Source organism: Scyliorhinus torazame, chromosome 13 (genome assembly GCF_047496885.1).
Source record: "Scyliorhinus torazame isolate Kashiwa2021f chromosome 13, sScyTor2.1, whole genome shotgun sequence".
In the NCBI taxonomy this organism is placed as follows: domain Eukaryota; kingdom Metazoa; phylum Chordata; class Chondrichthyes; order Carcharhiniformes; family Scyliorhinidae; genus Scyliorhinus; species Scyliorhinus torazame.
The window spans coordinates 83,330,164-83,356,408 of record NC_092719.1 but is presented as its reverse complement, the minus strand read 5'-3'; the positions used below and the strand labels follow the sequence as shown (position 1 = coordinate 83,356,408).

Here is a 26,245-nt window from a genome sequence, read left to right as displayed (position 1 = left end):
AGGCCACCAAATAGTAACATTATGGTGGGGCAGGCAATAAACAAAGAAATCACTGATGCATGTAGAAATGGTACAGCAGTTATCATGGGGGATTTTAATCTACATGTCGATTGGTTTAACCAGGTCGGCCAGGGCAGCCTTGAGGAGGAGTTTATAGAATGTATCCGCGATAGTTTCCTAGAACAGTATGTAATGGAACCTACGAGTGAACAAGCGGTCCTAGATCTGGTCCTGTGTAATGAGACAGGATTGATTAATGATCTCATAGTTAGGGATCCTCTCGGAAGGAGCGATCACAATATGGTGGAATTTAAAATACAGATGGAGGGTGAGAAGGTAAAATCAAACACTAGTGTTTTGTGCTGAAACAAAGGAGATTACGATGGGATGAGAGAAGAACTAGCTAAGGTAGACTGGGAGCAAAGACTTTATGGTGAAACAGTTGAGGAACAGTGGAGAGCCTTCCAAGCGATTTTTCACAGTGCTCAGCAAAGGTTTATACCAACAAAAAGGAAGGACGGTAGAAGGAGGGAAAATCGACCGTGGATATCTAAGGAAATAAGGGAGAGTATCAAATTGAAGGAAAAAGCATACAAAGTAGCAAAGATTAGTGGGAGACTAGATGACTGGGAAATCTTTAGGGGGCAACAGAAAGCTACTAAAAAAGCTATAAAGAAGAGTAAGATAGATTATGAGAGTAAACTTGCTCAGAATATAAAAACAGATAGTAAAAGTTTCCACAAATATATAAAGCAAAAAAGAGTGGCTCAGGTAAATATTGGTCCTTTAGAGGACGAGAAGGGAGATTTAATAATGGGAGATGAGGAAATGGCTGAGGAACTGAACAGGTTTTTTGGGTCGGTCTTCACAGTGGAAGACACAAATAACATGCCAGTGACTGATGGAAATGGGGCTATGACAGGTGAGGACCTTGAGAGGATTGTTATCACTAAGGAGGTAGTAATGGGCAAGCTAATGGGGCTAAAGGTAGACAAGTCTCCTGGCCCTGGTGGAATGCATCCCAGAGTGCTAAAAGAGATGGCTAGGGAAATTGCAAATGCACTCGTGATAATTTACCAAAATTCACTAGACTCTGGGGTGGTCCCGCGGATTGGAAATTAGCAAACGTGACACAACGGTTTAAAAAAGGAGGTTGGCAGAAAGCGTGTAATTATAGGCCAGTGAGCTTAACTTCGGTAGTAGGGAAGATGCTGGAATCTATAATCAAGGAAGAAATAGCGAGGCATCTGGATGGAAATTGTCCCATTGGGCAGACGCAGCATGGGTTCATAAAGGGCAGGTCGTGCCTAAGTAATTTAGTGGAATTTCTTGAGGACATTACCATTGCGGTAGATAATGGGGAGCCAATGGATGTGGTATATCTGGATTTCCAGAAAGCCTTTGACAAGGTGCCACACAAAAGGTTGCTGCATAAGATAAAGATCCATGGCATTAAGGGGAAAGTAGTAGCATGGATAGAGGATTGGTTAATTAATAGAAAGCAGAGTGGGGATTAATGGGTGTTTCTCTGGTTGGCAATCAGTAGCTAGTGGTGTCCCTCAGGGATCAGTGTTGGGCCCACAATTGTTCACAATTTACATAGATGATTTGGAGTTGGGGACCAAGGGCAATGTGTCCAAGTTTGCAGATGACACTAAGATGAGTGGTAAAGCAAAAAGTGCAGAGGATACTGGAAGTCTGCAGAGGGATTTGGATAGGCTAAGTGAATGGGCTAGGGTCTGGCAGATGGAATACAATGTTGACAAATGTGATGTGGAGATGCCGGCGTTGGACTGGGGTGAGCACAGTACGAAGTCTTACAACACCAGGTTAAAGTCCAACAGGTTTGTTTCGATGTCACTAGCTTTCGGAGCGCTGCTCCTTCCTCAGGTGAATGAAGAGGTGTGTTCCAGAAACACATATAAAGCCAGATTCAAAGATGCCAAACAATGCTTGGAATGCAACCATTAGCAGGTGATTAAATCTTTACAGATCCAGAGATGGGGTAACCCCAGGTTAAAGAGGTGTGAATTGTGTCAAGCCAGGACAGTTGGTAGGATTTCGCAGGCCAGATGGTGGGGGATGAATGTAATGCGACATGAATCCCAGGTCCCGGTTGAGGCCGCACTCATGTGTGCGGAACTTGGCTATAAGTTTCTGCTCGGCGATTCTGCGTTGTCGCGCGTCAACAAATGTGAGGTTATCGATTTTGGTAGGAATAACAGCAAAAGAGATTATTATTTAAATGATAAAATATTAAAACATGCTGCTGTGCAGAGAGACCTGGGTGTGCTAGTGCATGAGTCGCAAAAAGTTGGTTTACAGGTGCAACAGGTGATTAAGAAGACAAATGGAATTTTGTCCTTCATTGCTAGAGGGATGGAGTTTAAGACTAGGGAGGTTATGCTGCAATTGTATAAGGTGTTAGTGAGGCCACACCTGGAGTATTGTGTTCAGTTTTGGTCTCCTTACTTGAGAAAGGACGTACTGGCACTGGAGGGTGTGCAGAAGAGATTCACTAGGTTAATCCCAGAGCTGAAGGGGTTGGATTACGAGGAGAGGTTGAGTAGACTGGGACTGTACTCGTTGGAATTTAGAAGGATGAGGGGGGATCTTATAGAAACATCTAAAATTATGAAGGGAATAGATAGGATAGATGCAGGCAGGTTGTTTCCACTGGTGGATGAAAGCAGAACTAGGGGGCATAGCCTCAAAATAAGGGGAAGTAGATTTAGGACTGAGTTTAGGAGGAACGTCTTCACCCAAAGGGTTGTGAATCTATGGAATTCCTTGCCCAGTGAAGCAGTAGAGGCTCCTTCATTAAATGTTTTTAAGATAAAGATAGATAGTTTTTTGAAGAATAAAGGGATTAAGGGTTATGGTGTTCGGGCCGGAAAGTGGAGCTGAGTCCACAAAAGATAAGCCATGATCTCATTGAATGGTGGGGCAGGCTCGAGGGGCCAGATGGCCTACTCCTGCTCCTAGTTCTTATGTTATGTTCTTATTACAGAGCTGACACTGCAGTCCCCAGCCAGCATGACAGTGCCACCAACGATGCTGGAACCAAGTAACAGCCATCCTTTGACAACAGCATAACACACAGTCAAACGCAAAGGTGAGCGGACTACCAGTCACACCCCCACACAACAGGAACTTCCATCCCAGCGTGTGTCATGCGAGCTGCATGAAGGAAGAAGAGATGAAAAACACTAGAGACAAGCCCAGAGTTCCCCTGCTCTGTAAAGAGCAAGCTTATCCGATGATATTGAGAACAGGATATGAAAGGATTATAAGCCTTGACTTGGGGCCCCCAGCATCTACATCTGTCGCAGCTTATCCTCTGATTTTAGTTTCTCTGCTGTTTGGCCTTTCACACCTTTTATTCTCTCTGGGGATTGCTATTAGCTCTCTTTTCCATTGGTTTCTGTAGCTATGACTCATTTTTCATTCCTTCACCCCGACAGTATAAATATCTCCCACTTTCTATGCCTTTTAACTTTGACAAAGGGTCACCTGGACTCAAAACATTAGCTTTTTTCTCTCCTTACAGATGCTGCCAGTCCTGCCTAGATTTTCCAGCATTTTCTCTTTTGGTTTCAGATTCCAGCATCCGCAATAATTTGCTTTTATCCAATACATCCTGGTACCTGTCACCCGTTAGTGTGACATGTGATCCTTGGAATTGTAAGTTACAAAATCTCTTCTCTGCTATGTGAGTAAAGTTATTTAATGTGTGCTTTTAGATATAGATTAGCTGAAGATGAACTTGAAATTAAGGATCACTCTTTATACTGTATATAGATGGCAAATTTGCCCAGCTGGTTGCATAAATAGCATAATCTTCATTTTCCCTCAAGACTAAAAAGTAGCTATTATGAACAATTCAAGGACAATGTGTGACTACAATGTGTAGCAAGATGCCTGAAGCCATTTATTAGAACCAAATTTTCATAGCCACAGAATGTAAAGCACTTTAAAATACTTTTGAAATGCAGTCACTGTAATAATGTAGGAAAGTTGCAGCCAATTTGCACGCAATAAGCTCCCACAAACAGCAATAAACTAATGACCATATACCTGTTTTAGGGGTGTTGGTTGAGCAACAAATATTGTCCAGGACATGACAGAGATTGCGTTTGTTCTTCTTCAAACACTGCGGTACGATGTTTTACATCTGCCCGAGCATGCAGCTTGGAGTTTCAGCCTAGATTTTTGTGCTCTAGTCTTTGGAGTGGGACTTGGAACCTATGACATTCTGACTCAGTGGCGAGAGTGCTATCTACTGTGCCACACCAGAAGACACTGAAGTCACAGTTTACCTCCACGATGGTTTGGCTCAGATGAGATCAGGAGTTTGGGAACTGTGGGCACGTACTGATGGAGTGAGCTGCAATGTGTAGAGCTGAGGGCTCCGAAAGGGCTGATGGGTTGGGGAATGATTGCGGACAGGAAGTGGAAGACAAGAGGGAAAAGAGGAGCAAAGGGAGCGGAGAGGGTATAAAGGACTGGAGGAGGTCATAAAGTTAGGGATTTGTACAAGATTTTAAAAGTGGATGCATTTGCGTAGAGGGAGCCGCTAGGGTTCAGCGTGGATTGGAATAATGGACGAGCATTCAGTGGCAGTTCCACTTTAAACAAGTTCAGAATTTATTAAGAATTTATGGAAGAGCAGCAAGGAGGCACTGGAGGAAAGGAGTCAAGAGATGAGAAAACCAATAGTGCTAATCCTTTGCCCCTATCCCTGCAGCTTAAGAGGGCACAATTTTTTGATGATTCCTGTCACCCCACAAACATACACACAAGCACACCAACCTTCAAGCACACTTCGCTGCAGAGTGCTCAGGAGTAGAAATCCTGACTGATTTATTTTTAAAACAATCTCTTGCCGAGGGACAATGAGGTCAATTGTGAAACCTCATCAAACACTACACTGAGTGAAGTCAATTAGCTCCGCAGACACCATGGGTTAAAAATATTCCTATTCATTCCATTCCTATTCAGTATTGTCTCGTACCACATCAGACTATACAATACAGTGGGCCATGAAATTGGAAACTCTACGAAAACTATCTGTAGCCCAGACAGCATTATCATTCAATTTCAGTTTGTTGTAATGGGATATATGAGTTCTCAAACTCTTCTGGGGGTTCAACTGAGAACCATCTTTAACACACTGATTAGGCTTGTGTAAATTCCCCGCACATGCTATTTAAAGAATCATTAACCAATTTACTTGTGAGGGAAAGATGTTATAAATAACACCCAGCGGAATTTTAGACATAAATGGCACTTAGTGGAATTCAATCCCCTGTTCTGTATAAGCAGAAACATATTGCCCCTGAAACTAAAAGTTAATTTACTTGCTTATTTTACAGGGGCCTTGGTGTGTTGTTGCAGTGAAACTTTTAGATGGTACAAACTGCTGCCACTGCGTGTCAGTGGTGTTTCTTTTTGTATTTTTAAAAACTCTTTCAGTATGGTCGACCTAAACAGAGTTGGTATACTGGGTGACGGCTTTTGTGCCCTCGGAGATGGCGTGTGTGTGGCCAGTTCTCCCATGAGGCGGATGGTACTCTTGGTCTCCTAGGCCGAGATGGTGTGCCACTTGTAGTAAATCAGGTGCAAGGCCTTGGACGCAATGTACTCCAAAATGTCGACCACAAAGGAGATCATTGTGCTCTTGGCATTGGACGAGATCCAAGTGGAAGGGTGCACCTGGGTCAGCACCAGGTACACGAAGGTGGAGTATCTCTGCTTGCGGCTTTTCCTCCGCTTCTTTGGCAGCTTCTTGGTGACTTTAGACAGCAACTGCTTGGATGCCTTGAAAGACTCCACGCCCTTAGGCACAGCTGCCAGCTCAGGCATTCCAGTCCAGGAAGGAGTGAATGTTTAAGGTGTGTGTAATCTGCCAATTAAGCAGGGCTGCTTTGCCCTGGATGGTGTTGAGCTGCTTAAGCATTGTGGGAGCTGCACTTATCCAGAGAAGTGGAGAGCATTCCATCACACTGCTGACTGGTGCCTCGTAGATGGTGGACAAGATTTGGGGAGTCAGAAGGTGGGTTATTTGCTGCAAAATGACCAATCTTTGACCTGGCTCTTGTAGCTAGTCCAGTTCAATTTCTGGACAATGGTAACCCCCAGGATGTTGATAGAAGGAGTCAGTGATGGTAATGCTGTTGAATGTCAAGGGGCGATGGTTAGATACTCTCTTGCTAGAGATGGATCAAATGTTACTTGTCACTAATCAGCCCAAGCCAGGATATAGTCCAGGTCTTGCTGGTCTGCAGTATCTGAGGAGTCACAAATGTTGTTGAACATGGTGCAATCATCAGCGACCATTCCCACTTCTGCTCTTATGACGGAGGGAAGGTAATTGATGAAGCAGCTGAAGGTGGTTGGGCCTATGGCCCTACCCTGAGGAACTCCTGCAGTGATGTCCTCGGCTATGATGAATAGCTTCCACCAACTACTACAAGGGCGGGCTGGCCCTAGTTGCGTCCTTTGAGAAAACCATAGTCAAAGTCACAGATTGTGATCAAAAGAAGCTAATGGGACTCTAAAAGTCGAGCTCTACTGTGATAAGGGTCCAGTGGGTTTTGGAGATTTGTCAGAGGAAAGAGGTGGCGATAATGGCTGCAAGATTGTCTTTCCTTAGGCTTGGGGCTCTAACAGCTGAGCTCCTGTAAAATGTCATTGTTCCATGTTTGCCCAGCTGATGTTCTGCCTTCGAGCAGTAGTGAGCGAGATGGGGTGGGGAGAGGGGGGAACCACACAGGGGACTGTGATTACAGAGTGTGCTCACATTCATAAGTACAGTGCACAGAGTGAAGCCCGCAGGCCTTCAATCTGGCTGAGAGAATTGATGAGGTACTTTGTGACTTTAAAACAGTAAACAGTGCAATGCTGGAGGCCAAATCAGTTCATACTTATTTTTGAAAAGGATAAAACTAAACAAAGCTTTTATAATCATAGAATCATAGATAATCTTGATGGTGAGAAGGTAAGATGAAGCAGAATCATCTTTTAAAAAAAATATATATTCTTGGGATTGTTCACTGGTGTGACTTGCAGTTATTCCCATCATGTAACCAACTCTTTCAGAAAGCACAGCAATACGTTCACTTTCACAGTCACTTTTACTGATACCTGATTTTGATTTTATTTCCAGAGTTTTAAAATGGAATTCAAACCCTCAAACTGCCAGAGTGGTCTTTGAATTAGCCTGGGTAAGTCATCCAGTAACATAATTACTCTTAGAGGTATTGTGGTGTCAGCTGCTGTACTCAACACTTTTTTCACTTGGTACACCATCACTTTTCAAATGCAGCGTGATGAGGAGTATTTTGTATCATTGGGATTATGTAGAGTAGCGTGCCTGCCCCTTAGGAGGCTCATACATCGGTCCAAAGGAATTATAACTTACTTCTCTAGAATCTGTCAGTCAAATCCTTCACTGGAAGTAGGGGCACAGGGACTAAGGAGAAACAATGCAAGTAGTTGCTGAACAGGTCATTCTATGTTTCAGTAGCAGCCAAGTGTTCCATTCACCATAGAGAACCCTCATTGTTTAGAGTGAAAATTCACACAGCGCAGTAGAAGTTATACACTTTGCTAAACAAAATGTTTCACTGCCCTTGTTACAGCGAGTACTTTCTGCATCACAGCACTGACCTGCTTTTAAATAATAAATAAGGCTTTCCGTGCTCCAGTCACTCTGTATTTACTGAGTTCCAGGATTTACACTTTCAATGTCTTTATCTGTAGTAGCATCATCATCCTCTTCTCCCTCCTCATCATCATCCCCAAAAGTCTGTTCTGGTAAGCAAACAAAGCTGTGTGAAAGAGCGGCAACCTGTGCTGCCAGCGCTGAGGTAAGGTGGAGGGAGACTGTCTCATGTCCTTCGGTAAGTCTCAGTTTAACAGTTGTCTGCAGCTGCTCAGACACAGCTGAATGTGAATTTTCTTGCTCTTCTACGGAACGGTCTGCTGTCTCTGAGCAGCAAGCCAATCTACCGACCCCAGCAATTCCAGTTGCGTCACTTGAATCGGTGTCTTTGCTATGATTCGGAAGTACATCTATGCAGTCCGGTCCTATTGATGGGCAACACTCTTTGCTCTCCTTGAAGATGTGTACCCGATTGACATCTGTCTGATGGAAGCTGTCTTCACAAGCCTTCTGACCTTGCTCATTTGCATTCACCTCCTGCCATTCCACTGGGACTCTCTCCAGCTGTGTTAAGTCCACAGATGAAATAGTTTTCAGGGCAGCTATAAAAAAAGTTTTGAAGCGCGACACGGTTAGATAGATTATCAGGTTAAAAGATGACAAAGCCCATTCTTAATGAACACAGCATGTTGGTTATTTTATGTTAACTCTGAAAAATGCAGCTGTCTTGTTCATTTGTCACATCCCTTTCCTTCTTTTTAATTATTCACATTACAACCCTCGCATTCTTTTAGCTTAAGCAATGACAGCTTTAGAAATGACTGGAGCCTACTGCTAGAAATGGAAATTAGATCCCAAATAACAGAATTGAGAGCTGGTAAAACAGCTTATCCACCTGCTTGGGTTTTCTTCACTATTCAAATGAAACAACATCAGCTGTGGCTCAGGGGGAAGACACTCTTGCCTCTGAACCCGAGGGTCAAGGGTTCAAGCCCCACCCCCGAAAGTTGAGCACGCACTCCAGGTTGCCACTTCACCGCAATATTGAGAGTGTGCAGCACTATCCAAAATGCTATTGTTTGGATCCAAACATACTAGTTTGGAGCAAGAGTAGGCCATTTGGCCTCTCGAGTCTGCTCTGCCGTTCAATAAGATCATGGCTGATCTGATTGTAATCTCAACCCCACGTTTCTGCCCACCCCCGATAAACTTTCACTCCCTTGTTAATCAAGAATCTATCCAGCTCTGCCTTAAAAATATTCAAAGATTCTGCTCCCACTGCCGTTTGAGGCAGAGTTCCAGAGACTCACGACCTCAGAGAAAAAAACATTTCTCATCGCTGTCTGAAATGGGTTATTTTTAAACAGTGACCCCCTCACACTTGATTCTCCCACAAGAAGAAATATTCTTTACACATCCACCCTGTCAAGACCCCATAGGGCTTTAATCAAATCGCCTCTTTCTCTTCTCAACTCCAGCGGCTACCAGCCTGGTCTGTCCAACCTTCCTGAATAAAACAACCCCCCCCCTTTCCAGGAGTTAATCCGGTAAATCTGAAACACTAAACCCTTTTTTTCATTCATGGGCTGTGGGCATTGCTAGCTAGACCAGCATTTATTGCCCAACCCCAAGTGCCCTTGGGAAGGTGGTGGTGAGCTGTCTTCTTGAACCGCTGCAGTTCCTGTGGTGTAAGTACATCCAGAATCAGAAACTGGGGGATTCTGATCACCCAGTGACAATGAACTAACAGTGATGTATCCTGATACAGGATGAGACACTAAATCAAGGATATCCCCTCTCAGATGCAAGGATCCCACAGAAGAGTTCTCCCTAGCGTCTCACAGCTAACCTTACTAAAAGTGAAGATAAATAAATTAACTTGGGCTGGGGGCAGTGGAGAGTCCTGCGTGGGTGGGGGGTGTTCCAGTCTAGGTCTTTCCAACAGTTACCCAGAAGTTAGAAGAGGTTTAATTCTTCTAACTTTTTCTGAGTAACTATTTGTGTAACCCTGTCAGAATCATCTGAAGTTTGCAACTTAAATCGCATTTTCGGCTGGTTCCCAGCACAGCGCAATTGTCCAGAGAAAGTTTGCACTTCTGGGCGATTGGTGTACATAACCTTACCTGTGAAGTTCCAAGGTGGTGGGGTCCCAACTGTATATTTGGGGTAACCCGGGTACTGGGGAACTCGGAAGTTACGGTTCATTGTTACTCACACTTGCATTAGAATGATATAGCACTGGGGGTCATAGAGGATCCTGTTTACTCTGGCTTTTTGAATGATAAATTCTATTTGTCCTATTCTCTGCTCATTCCTCACTACTTTCCTTTCCTGTCATAATGCTAGTTGCTCCAATACTACATTTTTCTATCAAAAAGGGCATTTGCCTAGTTCCCAGGTGGGAGCACCATCACAAGGACCGCGGTTAGTGGAGGAGGCTCACCATCACCTTCTCAGGGCAAAGTAGTGGCAGTAACTGCAGCTGTGCCAGCATCATCTGTGACTAATTATTATGATCCCAGTTGATGTTATAACTGCGGGACGATCCCAGAAGGGACCCCTGGCTCAAATAACTTTAAAAAAATAAAACATGGAGGAAGATAGTCACAGGACCGCTAATTAGTTTTAACAACAAGAAAAAAAAACATTAAACATGAAAAAAGTGGATGATTCAATATGCTTTTACTCATCCCCCCCACAAGTTTAACAATTACACACAGGTTTTGGGATTAACGTGGATTGCAAAGTATATCTTAAGTCCCTTTTAAGCACACAAGATGACTGTGGGCAAATACCCAAGTGATCCCCAAGTGTATGTTTGTGGGTGGCTCCTCAGAACCCCCAAGATGATTGTCATGTGAAAGTTTCCAAACTCCACTCTCAAAAACATGCTTTAAAATCTTTGCTCTTAATTATGCTTTCCCTTAGTGGTTTATATTCCAAAATCCAGACCACATTTTCCAAATTACACTGTTAAACCAAGCTTCCGCACCACTTCTAACAGCTAATCTAGTCCAGGATTTTACACCAACCTCTTTAAGATTTATTTGTCTTTACTGCTGTGCAAACTGCTCACAATTGCTTTAACTCTCGATTCCCAGACTGTATTAAAATGGCAGCAGGCATTTGATTTAACTTTGAAGGCTGCCGTCCCACTTAAAATCTGCTTACTACAATTGTCCCTATAACTCAGAACACTGTGTTTATTCTTCCTTTAATTCTTTTTTAAAAAAAAAATATTTTTATTAAGATGTTTGAACATTTTTATAAAAATAACATAAAACAATGACATCAACATGGTATAATAAACATTCCCCCCCCCATCTCAATCTTCCCACACCCCAACCATAAAACATCAATCTGCCCCCCCCCACCCCCCCCGCAATACTGCATCTGCTGACATTTTAATTTCCCCCGAGAAAGTCGACAAACGGCTGCCACGTCCGGGTGAACCCGACCATTGACCCTCTAAAGGCAAACTTTATTTTCTCGAGACTGAGAAATCCAGGTATGTCACTAACCCAGGTCTCTACACTCAGGGGCTTCGAGTCCCTCCACATTAACAAGATCCATCTCCGGGCTACCAGGGAGGCAAAGGCCAAGACGGCAGCCTCTTTTGCCCCCTGAACTCCCGGCTCTTCCGACATTCCAAAGATCGCTACCTCCGGACTCGGCACCACCCGTGTTTTTAGCTCCGTGGACATTGCCTTAGCAAAACCCTGCCAAAACCCTCTAAGCTTCGGGCATGCCCAAAACATGTGGACATGATTTGCTGGGCTTCCACTGCACCTCGCACACCTATCTTCTACCCCGAAAAACCTGCCGCTGTCATGTGTGCCCTGTGGACTACCTTAAATTGTATCAGGCTGAGCCTGGCACATGATGAGGAGGTATTAACCCTGCTGAGAGCTTGCGCCCATAGACCCGCCTCTATCTCTCCACCTAGCTCATCCTCCCACTTGCCCTTAAGCTCCTCCACCGGAGTTTCCTCCGCCTCCGGAAGCTGCTGGTAAATATCTGAAACCTTCCCCTCTCCCACCCAGGTACTGGAGACTACTCTATCCTGTATCCCCCGTGGCAGCAGCAGCGGAAAGGCCAGCACCTGTTTTCTCAGGAAGTTTCGCACCTGCAAATACCTAAACCCTTTCCCTCCTGGCAATTCAAATTTATCCTCCAAGGCTTTCAAGCTGCGAAAGCTCCCATCTATAAATAGATCCCCAATCCTTCTAATTCCTGTCCTTTGCCATCTCCGGAACCCACCATCCAGCCTACCTGGTACAAACCGATGATTATTATAAATCGGGGTCCAAACCGATGCTCCCTACACTCTCTTATATCTCCTCCATTGCCCCCAGATTCTCAGAGCCGCCACCACCACCGGACTTGTGGAATATCGGGCCGGCGAGAATGGAAGAGGTGCCGTTATCAGTGCTCCCAAACTGGTATCTTTGCATCCGCCCCCATGCCGACCCCTCCCCCACTACCCGCTTCCTAATCATGGCTATATTAGCCGCCCAGTAGTAATTGCAGAAGTTCGGCAGCGCCAACCCACCCTCCCCCCCGACTGCACTCCAACAACACTTTCTTCACTCGCAGGGTTTTACCCGCCCACACAAAGCCCGAAATAACCTTATTCACCCGCTTGAAAAAGGCTTTTGGGATGAAGATGGTGAGGCACTGAAAGACAAACAGAAATCTGGGGAGGGTCTGTACCCTCCACGCCAGTGATAGCGGGAGCATGTCCCATCTCTCAAAGTCTCCTTCCATTTGTTCTACCAACCGGGATAGGTTTAACTTGTGCAATGCCTCTCATTCCCGGGCCACCTGAATTCCCAGATATCGAAAGCTCTTCCCTACCATTCTAAGTGGCAGCTCTCCCAGTCTCTTCTCCTGTCCTCTTGCCTGGATCGCGAACATCTCGCTTTTCCCCATGTTCAATGTATACCCTGAAAAATTGCCAAATTCCCCCAGGATTCGCATTACTTCCCCCATGTCCACAAACGGGTCTGAAATATACAAGAGCAGGTCATCCATGTAAAGCGAGACCCGGTGCTCCACCCCCCCCCGACCCAGCCCTTTCCAGTTCCTAGAGGCTCTTAACGCCATGGCCAATGGCACTATGGGCATTGGCACAATAGCACAAACAATAATGGGGAGAGGGGGCACCCTTGCCTCGTCCCTCGGTGTAGTTTCAAATACCCCAACCTCAGCTGGTTCGTACGCACACTCGCTACTGGTGCCTGATTAGAGCAACCGCACCCAGTCAATAAAGTCCTCACCAAATCCAAACCTTCCCTGCGCCTCCCACAGGTAATTTCACTCCACCCAATCAAAAGCCTTCTCCGCATCCATCGCTACCACCACTTCCACCTCCTCTCCTTCTGAGGGCATCATCATAACATTTAAAAGCCTTCGAACATTGGCCTTGAGTTACCTTTAATTCTTTTGATCAATAACTTGGTCTCTGTTCTCTTAACACCAATAGTCCTAAACATTATTTTTGTCCTTATTCCCAGGTTCTCTGGACTGTAACTTGTACTTTAGGGAACCTGCCTCTTTGTAGCTCCTGTCCTGCCCAGTCTTTCTTCTGGCAGAGTTGAAAGATGTTCACTCCCTGAGGTCCTGACTCCAGCTGCTCACAAATTCAGCTAAAGCTTAAAAGCTTCTGTACCTTACAAGGCCCCAGTTGCGAATCAACACCCACATGCTTATGCCTTTTATTCATTCTTCATATTGTAGCCTTCTCGAAGCACAATAAAAACACAGTTGGAACTTAACCAATCTCCACACACACATACACAAACACCTTTGTCCTGCATGAATCTAACTATAGGTTTACCCTTCCAGTCACAGAAACATTAAATTAACCCACTCAGAACTATACCTTCTTTCTAATGTTTACCAAATATAAATCCCTTAAAACTATCTTTGTTTTCCTAACATTATCGTAGAGTCAAAATCCCCCGCATTCTCTCCCTAACAGCACTGTGTGTGCACCTACACCAGATGGGCTGCAACAGTTCAAGAAGGCAGCTGCTACCACCTTCTCAAGGCAATTAGGGATAGGCAATAAATGCGATCCCTAGAACCTAGGGAGTGATGCCGACATCCCTTAAATTAATTTTTTTAAAATCTCATAAACACTGATAAAAGCCTACCAACTCGACAGGGGTAACGCTATTGCTCACCGTGGTCATTGAACAGTAGCTGTTTCCACTTTTGCCTCTCCAGCTCGGAGGCTTTGAATCCCAACACACTTTTCAGTTCCTGAAGCATTCTCCTGGATTCCTCCTTCTCTCGCTTATCCTTTTCTCGTGCTTCTGGTGACAAGTAGTTAAAGATGCCCCCTCCGAACTCTCCACCCGAGTCAGATTCTTCGACGTAAGCCTCAAGTTCCTAGAGAGAGAGAGAGAGAGAGAAATCAACAGTATGTCTCAGCTGGCAGATTTAAACATGATGTAATATCAACCAGACTAGCCACAGTTTAGTAAAATAAAATATATATTCCATCTTCACTGGCCTAGGTGTTGGGAAGAAATTTGGCTCTTGTCTGCAAATGTAAAAGTTGCAAATCTAGAGAAATTGGCATATGAAAGATGGCAGGTTTAGTCTGCTCTGAAATTTCCTGATTGTGGACTGTAGGTAGCAAAGATACTGCCAGGATCCAATGTATGAAAATGGAATTACATTGCTGTTCCCAGTCTGCTTGCCTCCTGTTTTTCTGGTTGACTTGCCTTCTCTTCAGCTGTTCTAAAAATAATCTACAATGAGCTGGGGCAAGAGTTTGAAAGAAACGCCACATGTACTGGCACATAACATGCAGTGCATATTGAGATATCTGTCCGTTTACTACTCCAGAAAGATTCTAGGTTCACACCATGAAGGGAAGTTTCTGATCCGGGGTTCTTCAAGCTGCGAGTGCCTCACCTGACAACTGGCAAGCAAAATCAAAATAAATACTCTCACTTCAGAGTATTTTTGTACATTCGGAATTTGTATTTGTATATCTGTCCTACTCTTGCTCCTAAGTCTCCATACATTAGAGGTAAAAGCAATATGATTTGTGTCTAGTTGAGTTGCTGGTGATGAGATATTAATTGTATTCTTTAAAGTTGCCAACAAAGCAACTTATAATTAACAACATCAGATTTCACTTTCAGCTATAGCAGAGATCCGGATATGAATAAACAAACTTTGAATCAAAATTCCATAATTCAAACTTTGGACAGGAATGTCCTTCGAGTCCCTCTGCACCATAATCCACAGGATGGGAGATGTAAGCAGAGTTTCCACTACACTTTCAGAACAGTGACAGTAGTGGCGTAGGCATCTGATCTTCAGGAAATGAGTCTGTGCATACATGTTCTTACCTGCTCTTCAGGGATTGGATCCTGATCTTCTATTTGCACAACAGATTTTGCTGAGGCTTTCCAGGTTGGAGGCAAATTACAGTCTTGTGCCACAGGTTTGCCTACAACAGCAACAAAATAAATATCAGTGGAAAAAACTAGTACTTGCTATGACACCCTGGGAAAGTGTGTGGTTAATTCCAGCCCCACTCGGCCTGGAGTCACAACACAAGTAAATTAACCAATAATTCTTATAAAAATACCCAAAGTCTTTGGCCCTTGGCTGCCCAATAATTACAGTCACCAGGTTTGTTCGTTTAAACACAATTACTGTTTATTTATAACAGGAGCTATCATGAAATATGCAATAAATACAACTGCATAACAACAAGCTAATACCGACTACCCACTTTAACTGCCTTACCCTCTATCCACACACAAGGCAGACAAACAGAGGTGGGTGGAAAGGGATAAAAATAATAAGGATGATAGTCAAAAGAGAAGTCTTTGCTTCAGATGATGGATCTTCAGCACACTTTCTTCACAGCATATTTACTGGTTTACGTCTCTGGTTTGCAGCCGGTATTAGTCTTCTTTGTAGAGTCATTCATTCAGGGTCCTTGTAGTTTGGAAAATGCAGTACACACAGGCAGCAGGCTTTCTGGAGAGACACTTTATTTCTCATTAAACTGGGCCTTCAGCTTGAGATTCGCCTTATGGCCTATATCTTTATGGGGAGACACTTTATTTTATATTAAACCTGGCTTTCAGCTCATGGTTTGACTTCAGCCTCTGCAGTATCAAGAGTACATCACCCAGACTTGCTTGAGCCCCACAGTGACCTTCTGGAGAGGATTAGTTAGATCCTTTTGGCGAGAGCTAGTTAGATTTCTTCGTACAGACTGCCAGAATCAAAACTGAAACCAAATTGGAAGCTTGTGACTCTGAAAACATTCCAGTGGGATCAGATCCAATCACCACCCGTTAACGGGCAGAGCACAGCCTTTTGGGCCAATTGATTGGCCACCAGCCAAATCTAACAAACCGGGTCATCACTGAGGACACAGAGGACACAATCACAGACTAAAGGGACGATCCTTTAAAACAGAGATGAGGAGGAATTTCTTCAGCCAGAGAGTGGTGAATCTGTGGAACTCTTTGCCGCAGAAGGCTGTAGAGGCCAAATCGCTGACTGTCTTTAAGACAGAGATAGATAGGTTATTGATTAATAAGGGCATCTGGGGTTATGGGTAGAAGGCAGGAGAATGGGGATGAGAAAATTATCAGCCATGATTGAATGGCGGAGCAGACTCGGTGGGCCGAGTGGCCGAATTCTGCTCCTATATCTTATGGTTTTATGATGCCGGCCAGCCCTCAATCATCAGTCTAAATCAGCATAGCCTTCTGGATTCTTCTGTTTGAATTAAAGGCACACGCCACGGCTTCCTTCTGCTTGAATTAAAGATACAGGCTGTCTAAAAGACACATGCCCATAAATCAAATGTAACAGCAAAAATAAAAGAAAGGGGAAATAAAGAGAATAAACAAGAACCACCCTTACATACTTTTTAACATTTCATCAGCACCCAGATTTGCAGAAGGCCATGTTAAGAAATGATTGCAAAACCATAGCATGTTGAGTTTTAGATTGTATGATTTTACATTGCCTTTTAAAAAAAAAGTATTAAGTTTATGTCAGTTAAAATAGATCAGTGACGCCTCCAGTTAAGCATTGTTAATGAAACTGCATCTACAAAGTGTTGGTGATCACATTCAACAGGAGGGCAATGAGAAACCTCAGAACTCCATACTGCTTTAATACTGAACATAAACAAATACCAGAATGTTAAATATTTGTGATAATACTTTTTACAGTTTCCTATATATAATACATTCAGGTAAAGTCATAAAATTCTAAGACTAAACATGACCGTCCAAGATTTTTAACATACTGACTATGTAGCCTAGAAAACATACTACTGAGAACAAAGAGTGTACTGTACAGACGGATAGGCACTGATCTTCTGGTTTAGTTTGCTTTTAGTGGGCACCAAATGGGGAGTACTGATGAAACACAGATGAGTGTCTGCAGAGGAAATGTAAAACTCGGTTCATACTACACTGCTCTTGCTGTTAGCGGATTGAAAAAAATAACATACAAACATACTTGAAGGATAAATATTTCACTTCGCATTCCAGAAGCAATGTAGTTCTGTAATTTAAAAAAATTCCATGTGGACACTGCAAGGCCAGCATCCCTAGTTGCTCCGAGAAGCAGCTGATGCAGCGGAGTATTTCCAGTTGGCTTTACCCTATTTTATGCACCACTCTGTATACCTCATGTCCAACACTGCACATAGATAAGACTGACATGTTGTGTGCATTTTACATCTCACACATACTCCTGAAAACAAAATTATACTTTATACATCATTATTACTGTGGATGCTGACACTCCAATTATTTGTTATATTGCCAGACAGAATCCAGAGGCATAACTACCAGCATTTGCCAATTTAAGGCAGAAGACAAACCCAAACAAAGCAGGATCTTTAATTAGTTGAGTGTAACTGCTGCCCCAGACAATAAATCTTAAACAACACTTCCAATTGTCCATTATCCTTCAGCACAGACTGGGTACTTATCTTTCTCACAGTTTCCTCTGTACAGTATTCTTTATTGTTGATTTCCTTAAGAGACTTACAAATAGGGAATGTCTGGGGAAAATGATTGCCCTTTCACCTCTGGAGACCAAGGTTCAAATCCAGCCCAGACTTCTGGGATGAAAGTTTTCCCTCTCTTGAAAACTCTAAAGATTTTAAGTGAACATGGGACAGCCTCAACCCAGTTCCTGTCGGGTGCAAGTCTAAGGAATGCATAGATATTTGCCAACAAACTATTAGTCTCATTCAGATACACTGAAGAGATGTGGGCACAGAAGAATCGCACTGCTTCTTATAGGATAGCCTTCTGAGACTGGTGTTGAGATATCATGAAGGGACAACCCAACTTTACCACCAGTACTAGATGAAGAAACTGACTTACAAATGCGAAAGGGTGCTTCATTCCCCAAACACTGACTCCTCCCATCTCAATAAACATGAAAGTCACCCAAATGATTACTACTAATTTCAGGGGTTGGATACTCCGCCACGCCACATTTCTGTTTTACCCCGCCAGTGGGATGCTCCATTAGCCGGCTGATCAATGGGGTTTCCCATTGTGGGGCAGCCCCACACCGCCAGGAAACCCCCGGGCTGCTGGCAAAATGGAGCACCCCACTGGCGGAGAATCCAGCCCCCAATATCCAAGTGAGATAAATCCAACATTGGATTCAAAAGACCCTATTCTAACTCATCATGATGGTTCTACAAGTTTGCCCAAAAGGTTAAAAACTCCTAGCATTAATTTAACTTAAAACTGTAAGAGCAGAACATTGTCTCAAGTTCAAACTGGCAGAAGGCCAATTTAGGAGTAGACAATCCAGAGTGATCAACCCATGTACCGGAATCCCCAAGATGGTGGTGGTGAAAACCTTGGATTCTTTTAAGATCAATTTGGATACTTTACTGGTTGGGGGAGGGTGTTGGGGGAGGGTGAAGAGGACTTTTGGGAATATAATAGATGTATTAGTTTCTCAGTGGTTGACATCTTAACTTAAAGATCCCGTAGATTTCAGCAAAGCCTTTGACAAGGTCCCACATGGGAGACTTAAAAGGCAAATGCACATGGGATACAGGGTAATTTGAGAAGGTGGATTCAAAATTGGCTTAGTTTAGGAGATAGAGGATGGTGGCTGACGGCTGTTTTAGTGACTGAAAACCTGTGACCAGTGGTATACCACAGGGACCTGGGCTGGGTCACCTATTATTCGTCATTATATCAATGACATAAATGACTATGTGGGACGTAGGATCAGTAAGTTTGACACAAAGACTGGCCGAGTGGTTAACAGTGAGGTTAACCACTCACTGTGTCTTGGGTGACAGGAAGATATTAATGGGATGGGCAAATGGGCAGAAAGGTGGCAGCTGAAATTTAACCCTAATAAATGTGAGGTTATATACTTTGGAAGGAGTAATCTGACAAGGAAGTATTCAATGAACGGCATGACACTAGGACATTCTGAGGAACAAAGGGACCTTGGCATGATGGTCCATAGATCTCTGGAGGCAGAAGGGCAGGGTAAAAGACATATGGGACACTTGCCATTATCAATTGAGGCACAGATTACAAAAACAGCAAAAACATGTTGGAGTTGTATAGAACTTTGGTACTGTGTGCAGCTCTGGTCGCCACATTATAGGAAGGATGTGATTGCACTAGAGGGGGTGAAGAGGTGGTTCACCAGGCTGTTGCCTGGAATGGAACATTTAAGTTATGAAGAGAGGTTGGATGGGCTTGGGTTGCTTTCATTGGAGCAGAGAAGACTGAGGGGTGACCTGATCGAGGTGTACAAGATTATGTGGGGCATGGACAGGATGGATAAGGAGTAGCTGTTCCCCTTGGTTGAATGGTCAGTCACAAGGGGACACAGGTTCAAGGTGAGGGGCAGGAGGGATGGAGGAATTTGAGGTAAAACCTTTTTACCCAGAGGGTGATGACGGTCTGGAATGTACTGCCTGGGAGGGTGGTAGAGGCGGATTGCCGTATATCTTTTAAAAAGTACCTGGGTGAGCACTTGGCACATCCTAACATTCAAGGCTATAGGCCAAGTGTTGGTAAATGGGATTAGGTAGGTAGGTCAGGTGTTTTTCACGTGCCAGAGCAGACTCAGTGGGCCTCTTCTGCACTGTGATTCTGTGAATTGCATTCAGAAGCAACCTAGTAAGCTACTCAGTTATATAAAATCATTTGCAGACTGTGGCAGTTCAAGAAGGCGACTCAGCACCACTTTCCCAGGGCAACACATTAAGTGCTGGCCTTGCCAATAACGCCCACATCCCGAGAATATATATATATATTTTTAAATCAACCTCTCTTTAAACAATGTAGCACATTCTTCCCCCAGTTCCGAAAAAAAATTCTTATCATTTTGACATGTATGCATCAACGGAGGCAAGATAAACAAAACAGTACTCACACAACACCATTGGGAGAACTGGGTGGAAGTTTGCCAACATTTTTTTGAAAGGCTTTCCCTTGCCAACATTTGCAATTGAGAAAATGGGTTGCTTTAAGTCTGGTGGGAAAAGTCTGAAAAGTCCCATATTCATTCTCTGTACAAATGCCTCAGTACAAATATTCCGCTCAGGTTGTGGATTTTCTTCTGCTTCTTGCTATTCATTAGAAATGTCATGTTTATACAGGTTTACTGCTCTATGACCCAGAAGTTGACAAAATTGAATCCAGCAGCCAAACTGTGTCTACATGTCTCTGAATTGGGCCCAGCTGGAAACCACACTGTAAGCGTCACAGTGACCCAAGCCACTTATGGGTGGCCTGTTCAGGTTGTTTCCCAATGGAAACAGGGAATAGAATATTTTGACTGTTTCCACTTCTGTTTGTCATTATAAACTAGATAAGGCCTCCTCCATGCCATGCCTTGATTCTGGCCCACACATTAATAAATGAGGGAAAACAAATACACAAACAAAGCATGTGCCAGAAAGAAATCTAGGGGGATAGATAGGAACACAAGAACAGGAGGCCATTCAGCTCCCAAGCTAACATGAGATCATTGTTGTTCTTATCTCAACTTAATTCACCACATGATTAAATATCTGTTGAAATCCTTGCCTAAGAAAATCTACTAATCTTCAGTGAGAACATTTTCTACTGACTCCCAACCTCAACTGTACTTTTTGGGAGTTGGGTGGGAGATGGAAAAGAGAGGTCCAGACAAGTGCGAAATGTTACCTGGCATCATTTCTGAATGACCGTGTTCTAATTTTAAGGTTTAGCCCAACCAAAGGAAATAGTTCCCCTTTGTCTACCATATCAAATCCATTATCAACTTAAGTACAAGTCGAGTCAATGCAAACTGTCTTCATAATTTAACGTTGGCAGCATCATTCTGCTGAACCACTACGGCACGGTAGCACAGTGGGTAGCACTGTTGCTTCACAGCTCCAGGGTCCCAGGTTTGATTCCCGGCTTGGGTCACTGGCTGTGCGGAGTTTGCACGTTCTCTCTGTGTTGTGGGTTTTCTCCAGATGCTCCCGTTTCCTCCCAGAAGTCCCGAAACACACTCTATTAGATAAATTGGACATTCTGAATTCTCCCTCTGTGTACTCGAACAGGCGCCGGAATGTGGCGACTAGGGCTTTTCACAGTAACTTCATTGCAGGCTTATATTAATGTAAGCCTACTTGTGACAATAAAGATTATTCTTATGTATTTTCGACATATTGGGGATGACTGTCGGGTGTTACCAACTCTTCACCAGACTTACAAGCCACTCTTGGTCTGTTCAATTCTGCATACAAGAATTCTGATCTTGAGTGTTGCCTAAACAAAACTCATAGTAACCCACACCCGGCCAGACAAATATTCCACCTCCCATCCATGTTGAAGGAGACACTCTGGAATGTGATGAACACTTTCCATACCTCTCTCAGAAAGTCACCAATGGCCAACCGTGGTAGTTCAGTCTACTAAAAACTACAGCAGTATTTGATAACAAAGACAAGTCAACTAAGGTCCTTGAGTACAGAACAGTTGTCTTCAGCACACTCCTGTACTGCAGTGAGACCTGGACTGTGAACTAGCGACACAGAGCACTGGAGAAATTCTATCAGCAATGACCTATGGGTCGAGAATCAGCCTGTTCAGTCATGTGAAGATCCATGGCAGAAACCAATGTACCTGACTGAATATCATCCTCAATTCGAGCAACAATGACGACCCAGAACTGAACACAATTGGGAAGACAGATCAAGTCTAACCAGAGCTTTGGAGAACAGATAAAGGAGGAAGTGGATGAGACACAAGGAAAAGTTAATCAAGACATTATAAGGTAAAAGAGTGGTGACATAGATTCAGAAAACAGTTGGAGGGAACTAATAGGAGAAAGAACAATAATATAGAAGCACTAGTTTTTATAATTTTTAAAAAACCTTTTAACCAATTCTGCTTCCATTCAACATCTATATTTCTTCCAAAAAATTTCTTCTGCTTACTATTTACACAATAATGGTCTGTACACGATTATATTTTATTGACCAACCAGTTGTATTCAATCAAAGCCATTGAAAGCGGCACACCATTGGTGAGCCCCTGGACAAAGCAAATGGCTGTTGGAGATTTAAGGGTGCTTTACCAGTTTTCTGTACATCAATTCTGGCCGACGTAAAGCATTGTCATCACCAGCATGCAAAGCTAATGGATTAGTGAGCAGGTATGATTCACCAACATGGGACATGGTTGTATTTTTTCTCAAGGTTTTTTAGCCTATAAATCCCCATAGTTGAAGAATTGAGGTATAGTGTCCATGTCCAGTTTGAAAGTGGTTGAAACGTTCTCAACCACAATTTGGGCAGCTAAATTCTGGTTGGCAGGTTGTAGAGTTGGAGATGATAGAGTAATTTATTGAAGCAAGGCTGCCCAGGCTTCATGTCATCAGATTGGAAAGGAAGAAGCCAAAGGAATCAGGAAAGATTGATCATATTGGTTGTCTCACAGGGAGATGCCCTATTTTGGACAGAACAAACCAAGTGGTTCCAGAGTGTTGTCACTAATGGATAGAAAAGTGCACGCACAGTACCCGTGATTCTCCTCTGAGTCTCCCGTTTCATCCAAGATCCTACCTGATGCAGTGGAGTCTATTATTAGCATGTGATTAACTTAAATAGGTTTTCAGAATTTAAAGAGGAATTCAGAACAACGAGGAGAGAATATGTTTATTGGTATTTTTCAACTGCTGCTATGATTTTTTAAAATCCTTCGAAAAATCCTTGTTTCCAATTTTGCTAATTTGTCTCTAATTAACTTTAACAATGGGAGACGAGAAAGGAACTGTGACAGACAGGGCAGTTGCAATGAAGTGGTGCCCAGACACAGGGTGAGGATGAAGATAGTTTCAACTTTTAAAATGTGGAAGCTTCTTTCAGACAGTCGCTTTCCAATGATTTGAGTTCATGCTGAATGTTAAAGTACTTTACAACTGAAATGCCTTTAGTTCAATAAAAATCTAACTTAGGGGCTGCACCTCACTGGCACTGAAAGAACTATCAGTAGCTGAAGTGGTATGACGTGAATTCTGTTGTTTAACAGACAAGCAAGGATCATGACACATGCTGCAGTCACACATGCCTAGTATTGTAATTTTAAATTAACCATCAAGGAGATTAAATGGGATTTCAGTCAAAGTTCATTTGGAAGCCATCATTCATTCCTATTAACTTGGCAAACACATTACATGCTCTATTGTAGAATATTACAAATGGTTTAGAAAAAATTGCAAGTTACTCATTCTAAACATCAGCTTCCTGCTCTGTTTCACTCTGTGCAGAAACACTTTCCTATTTCAGGAACAATTTGCATTTATACAGTGCCTTCAACAAAGAAAAGCCCCAAAACGAACTGCACAAATAGGCAGAAGGAAATGTATAGTGAGCCAGGAAGGGAGAAATCAAGATGGTAATTGAATTTTGATTGAGGAGGTGTGCTTTGAGAAGGTTTATTAGTGGAGAGGGGGGAGCAGTTTTGGCAGGAAGTGTCCGAGTGCTGAGACTTCTGCCTTATTCTACACATATTAAATACATAGCCACCCTTGCAGTTCAGGCTTCTTTTTGTAATATTACCTTTGTTGCCGACAGTCTTGTGCATTAGTTTGTCCACGAGATTCCTTGTCTCATCCCAGCAGTTCATACTTGCCTCCATGTGTGGCTGGATCGATTTGAGCTTCTGATCCAAACCACTGCACACTTCCTGTGTTGTTTCATGCTGTTCCTGGGATTCAAAGAGTTTTTCCAGATAATCCTCTAAAGTAATGACCCTGTGTGTCAAGAAGGCATTGGATGTATTTTGTTACATATTTACAAATCACAAAACAGCTCATGAGATAATAAAACAATTAACTATTATGTTGTTGAGTAAAGAAACTTGGTTTACAGGCAGCTTGTTTCTTATTTTGAATTGTTTAAGATACCAGCATATATGAACTGAACTAATAGTTGCAAGCTTACTCTTTCCTAATATGTTTTAAATCCTGATCAAACAATAATTTTAAAGAAACAACAACTTTAGAGTGCCCAATTCATTTTTTCCAATTAAGGGCCAATTTAGCGTGGCAAATCCATCTACCCTACACATCTTTGGGTTGTGGGGGCAAAACCCACGCAAACATGGGGAGAATGTGCAAACTCCACACGGACAGTGACCCAGAGCCGGGATCGAACCTGGGACCTCGGTGCCGTGAGAACATAAGAACATAAGAACTAGGAGCAGGAGTAGGCCATCAAGCCCCTCGAGCCTGCTCCACCATTCAATGAGATCATGGCTGATCTTTTTTGGACTCAGCTCCACTTTCCGGCCCGAAAACCATAACCCTTAATCCCTTTATTCTTCAAAAAACTATCTATCTTTATCTTAAAAACATTTAATGAAGGAGCCTCTACTGCTTCACTGGGCAAGGAATTCCATAGATTCACAACCCTTTGGGTGAAGAAGTTCCGCCTAAGCTCAGTCCTAAATCTACTTCTCCTTATTTTGAGGCTATGCCCCTAGTTCTGCTTTCACCCGCCAGTGGAAACAACCTGCCTGCATCTATCCTATCTATTCCCTTCATAATTGTATAAGTTTCTATAAGATCCCCCCCGCATCCTTCTAAATTCCAACGAGTACAGTCCCAGTCTACTCAACCTCTCCTCATAATCCAACCACTTCAGCTCTGGGATTAACCTAGTGAATCTCCTCTGCACACCCTCCAGCGCCAGTACGTCCGTTCTCAGGTAAGGAGACCAAAACTGAACACAATACTCCCGGTGTGGCCTGACTAACACCTTATACAATTGCAGCATAACCTCCCTAGTCTTAAACTCCATCCCTCTAGCGATGAAGGACAAGATTCCATTTGCCTTCTTAATCACCTGTTGCACCTGTAAACCAACTTTTTGCGACTCTTGCTCTAGCACACACAGGTCTCTCTGCACAGCAGCATGTTTTAATATTTTATCATTTAAATAATAATCCCGTTTGCTATTATTCCTACCAAAATGGATAACCTCACATTTGTCAACATTGTATTCCATCTGCCAGACCCTAGCCCATTCACTTAGCCTATCCAAATCCCTCTGCAGACTTCCAGTATCCTCTGCACTTTTTGCTTTACCACTCATCTTAGTGTCATCTGCAAACTTGGACACATTGCCCTTGGTCCCCAACTCCAAATCATCTATGTAAATTGTGAACAATTGTGGGCCCAACACTGATCCCTGAGGGACACCACTAGCTACTGATTGCCAACCAGAGAAGCACCCATTAATCCCCACTCTTTGCTTTCTATTAATTAACCAATCCTCTATCCATGCTGCTACTTTACCCTTAATGCCATGCATCTTTATCTTATGCAGCAATCTTTTGTGTGGCACCTTGTCAAAAGCTTTCTGGAAATCCAGATATACCACATCCATTGGCTCCCCGTTATCTACTGCACTGATAATGCCCTCAAAAAATTCCACGAAATTAGTTAGGCATGACCTGCCCTTTATGAACCCATGCTGCGTCTGCCCAATGGGACAATTTCCATCCAGATGCCTCGCTATTTCTTCCTTGATGATAGATTCCAGCATCTTTCCTACTACCGAAGTCAAGCTAACTGGCCTATAATTACCTGCTTTCTGCCTACCTCCTTTTTTAAATAGTGGTGTCAAGTTTGCTAATTTCCAATCCGCCGGGACCACCCCAGGGTCTAGTGAATTTTGGTAAATTATCACTAGTGCATTTGCAATTTCCCTAGCCATCTCTTTTAGCACTCTGGGATGCATTCCATCAGGTCCAGGAGACTTGTCTACCTTTAGCCCCATTAGCTTGCCCATCTACTTCCTTAGTGATAACAATCATCTCAAGACTTCTGGTTGCGGCTATGCGGAGCTAAGCAGCACGATTCGGCAGCTCCTGCGATCCCGGACTTTCGGGCTCGCTAGAGGAGCCCCAACGGAATTTGTTTCACAGACAACCCGTGGGGAAGAGAAGAGAGAGTTCCCCTACCAACTTTTATGGACCGGACCCAAGTGCAACGGCCAAAAAAGCGGCATTGGAGAAGCGAGGGAAAAAAAGCAAAATGGCG

General features: G+C 43.4%; 1 protein-coding gene across 5 annotated transcripts in view; it reads right to left on the bottom strand.

Moving 5' to 3' along the window:
• Positions 1-3,908: 3,908 nt before the first annotated feature.
• Positions 3,909-26,245, bottom strand: part of vezt (vezatin, adherens junctions transmembrane protein) — a 187,500-nt gene continuing 165,163 nt past the window's right edge. For all 5 annotated transcript variants that reach the window (XM_072471888.1, XM_072471890.1, XM_072471887.1 and 2 more), the window contains 4 exons: positions 23,760-23,953; positions 15,037-15,137; positions 13,855-14,062; positions 3,909-8,268 (listed from right to left, as the gene is read on the bottom strand). In XM_072471888.1, the coding sequence (XP_072327989.1) occupies positions 7,721-8,268; positions 13,855-14,062; positions 15,037-15,137; positions 23,760-23,953 (1,051 nt within the window). In that variant the 3' untranslated portion in view covers positions 3,909-7,720. The remainder of the gene's footprint in view (positions 8,269-13,854; positions 14,063-15,036; positions 15,138-23,759; positions 23,954-26,245) is intronic.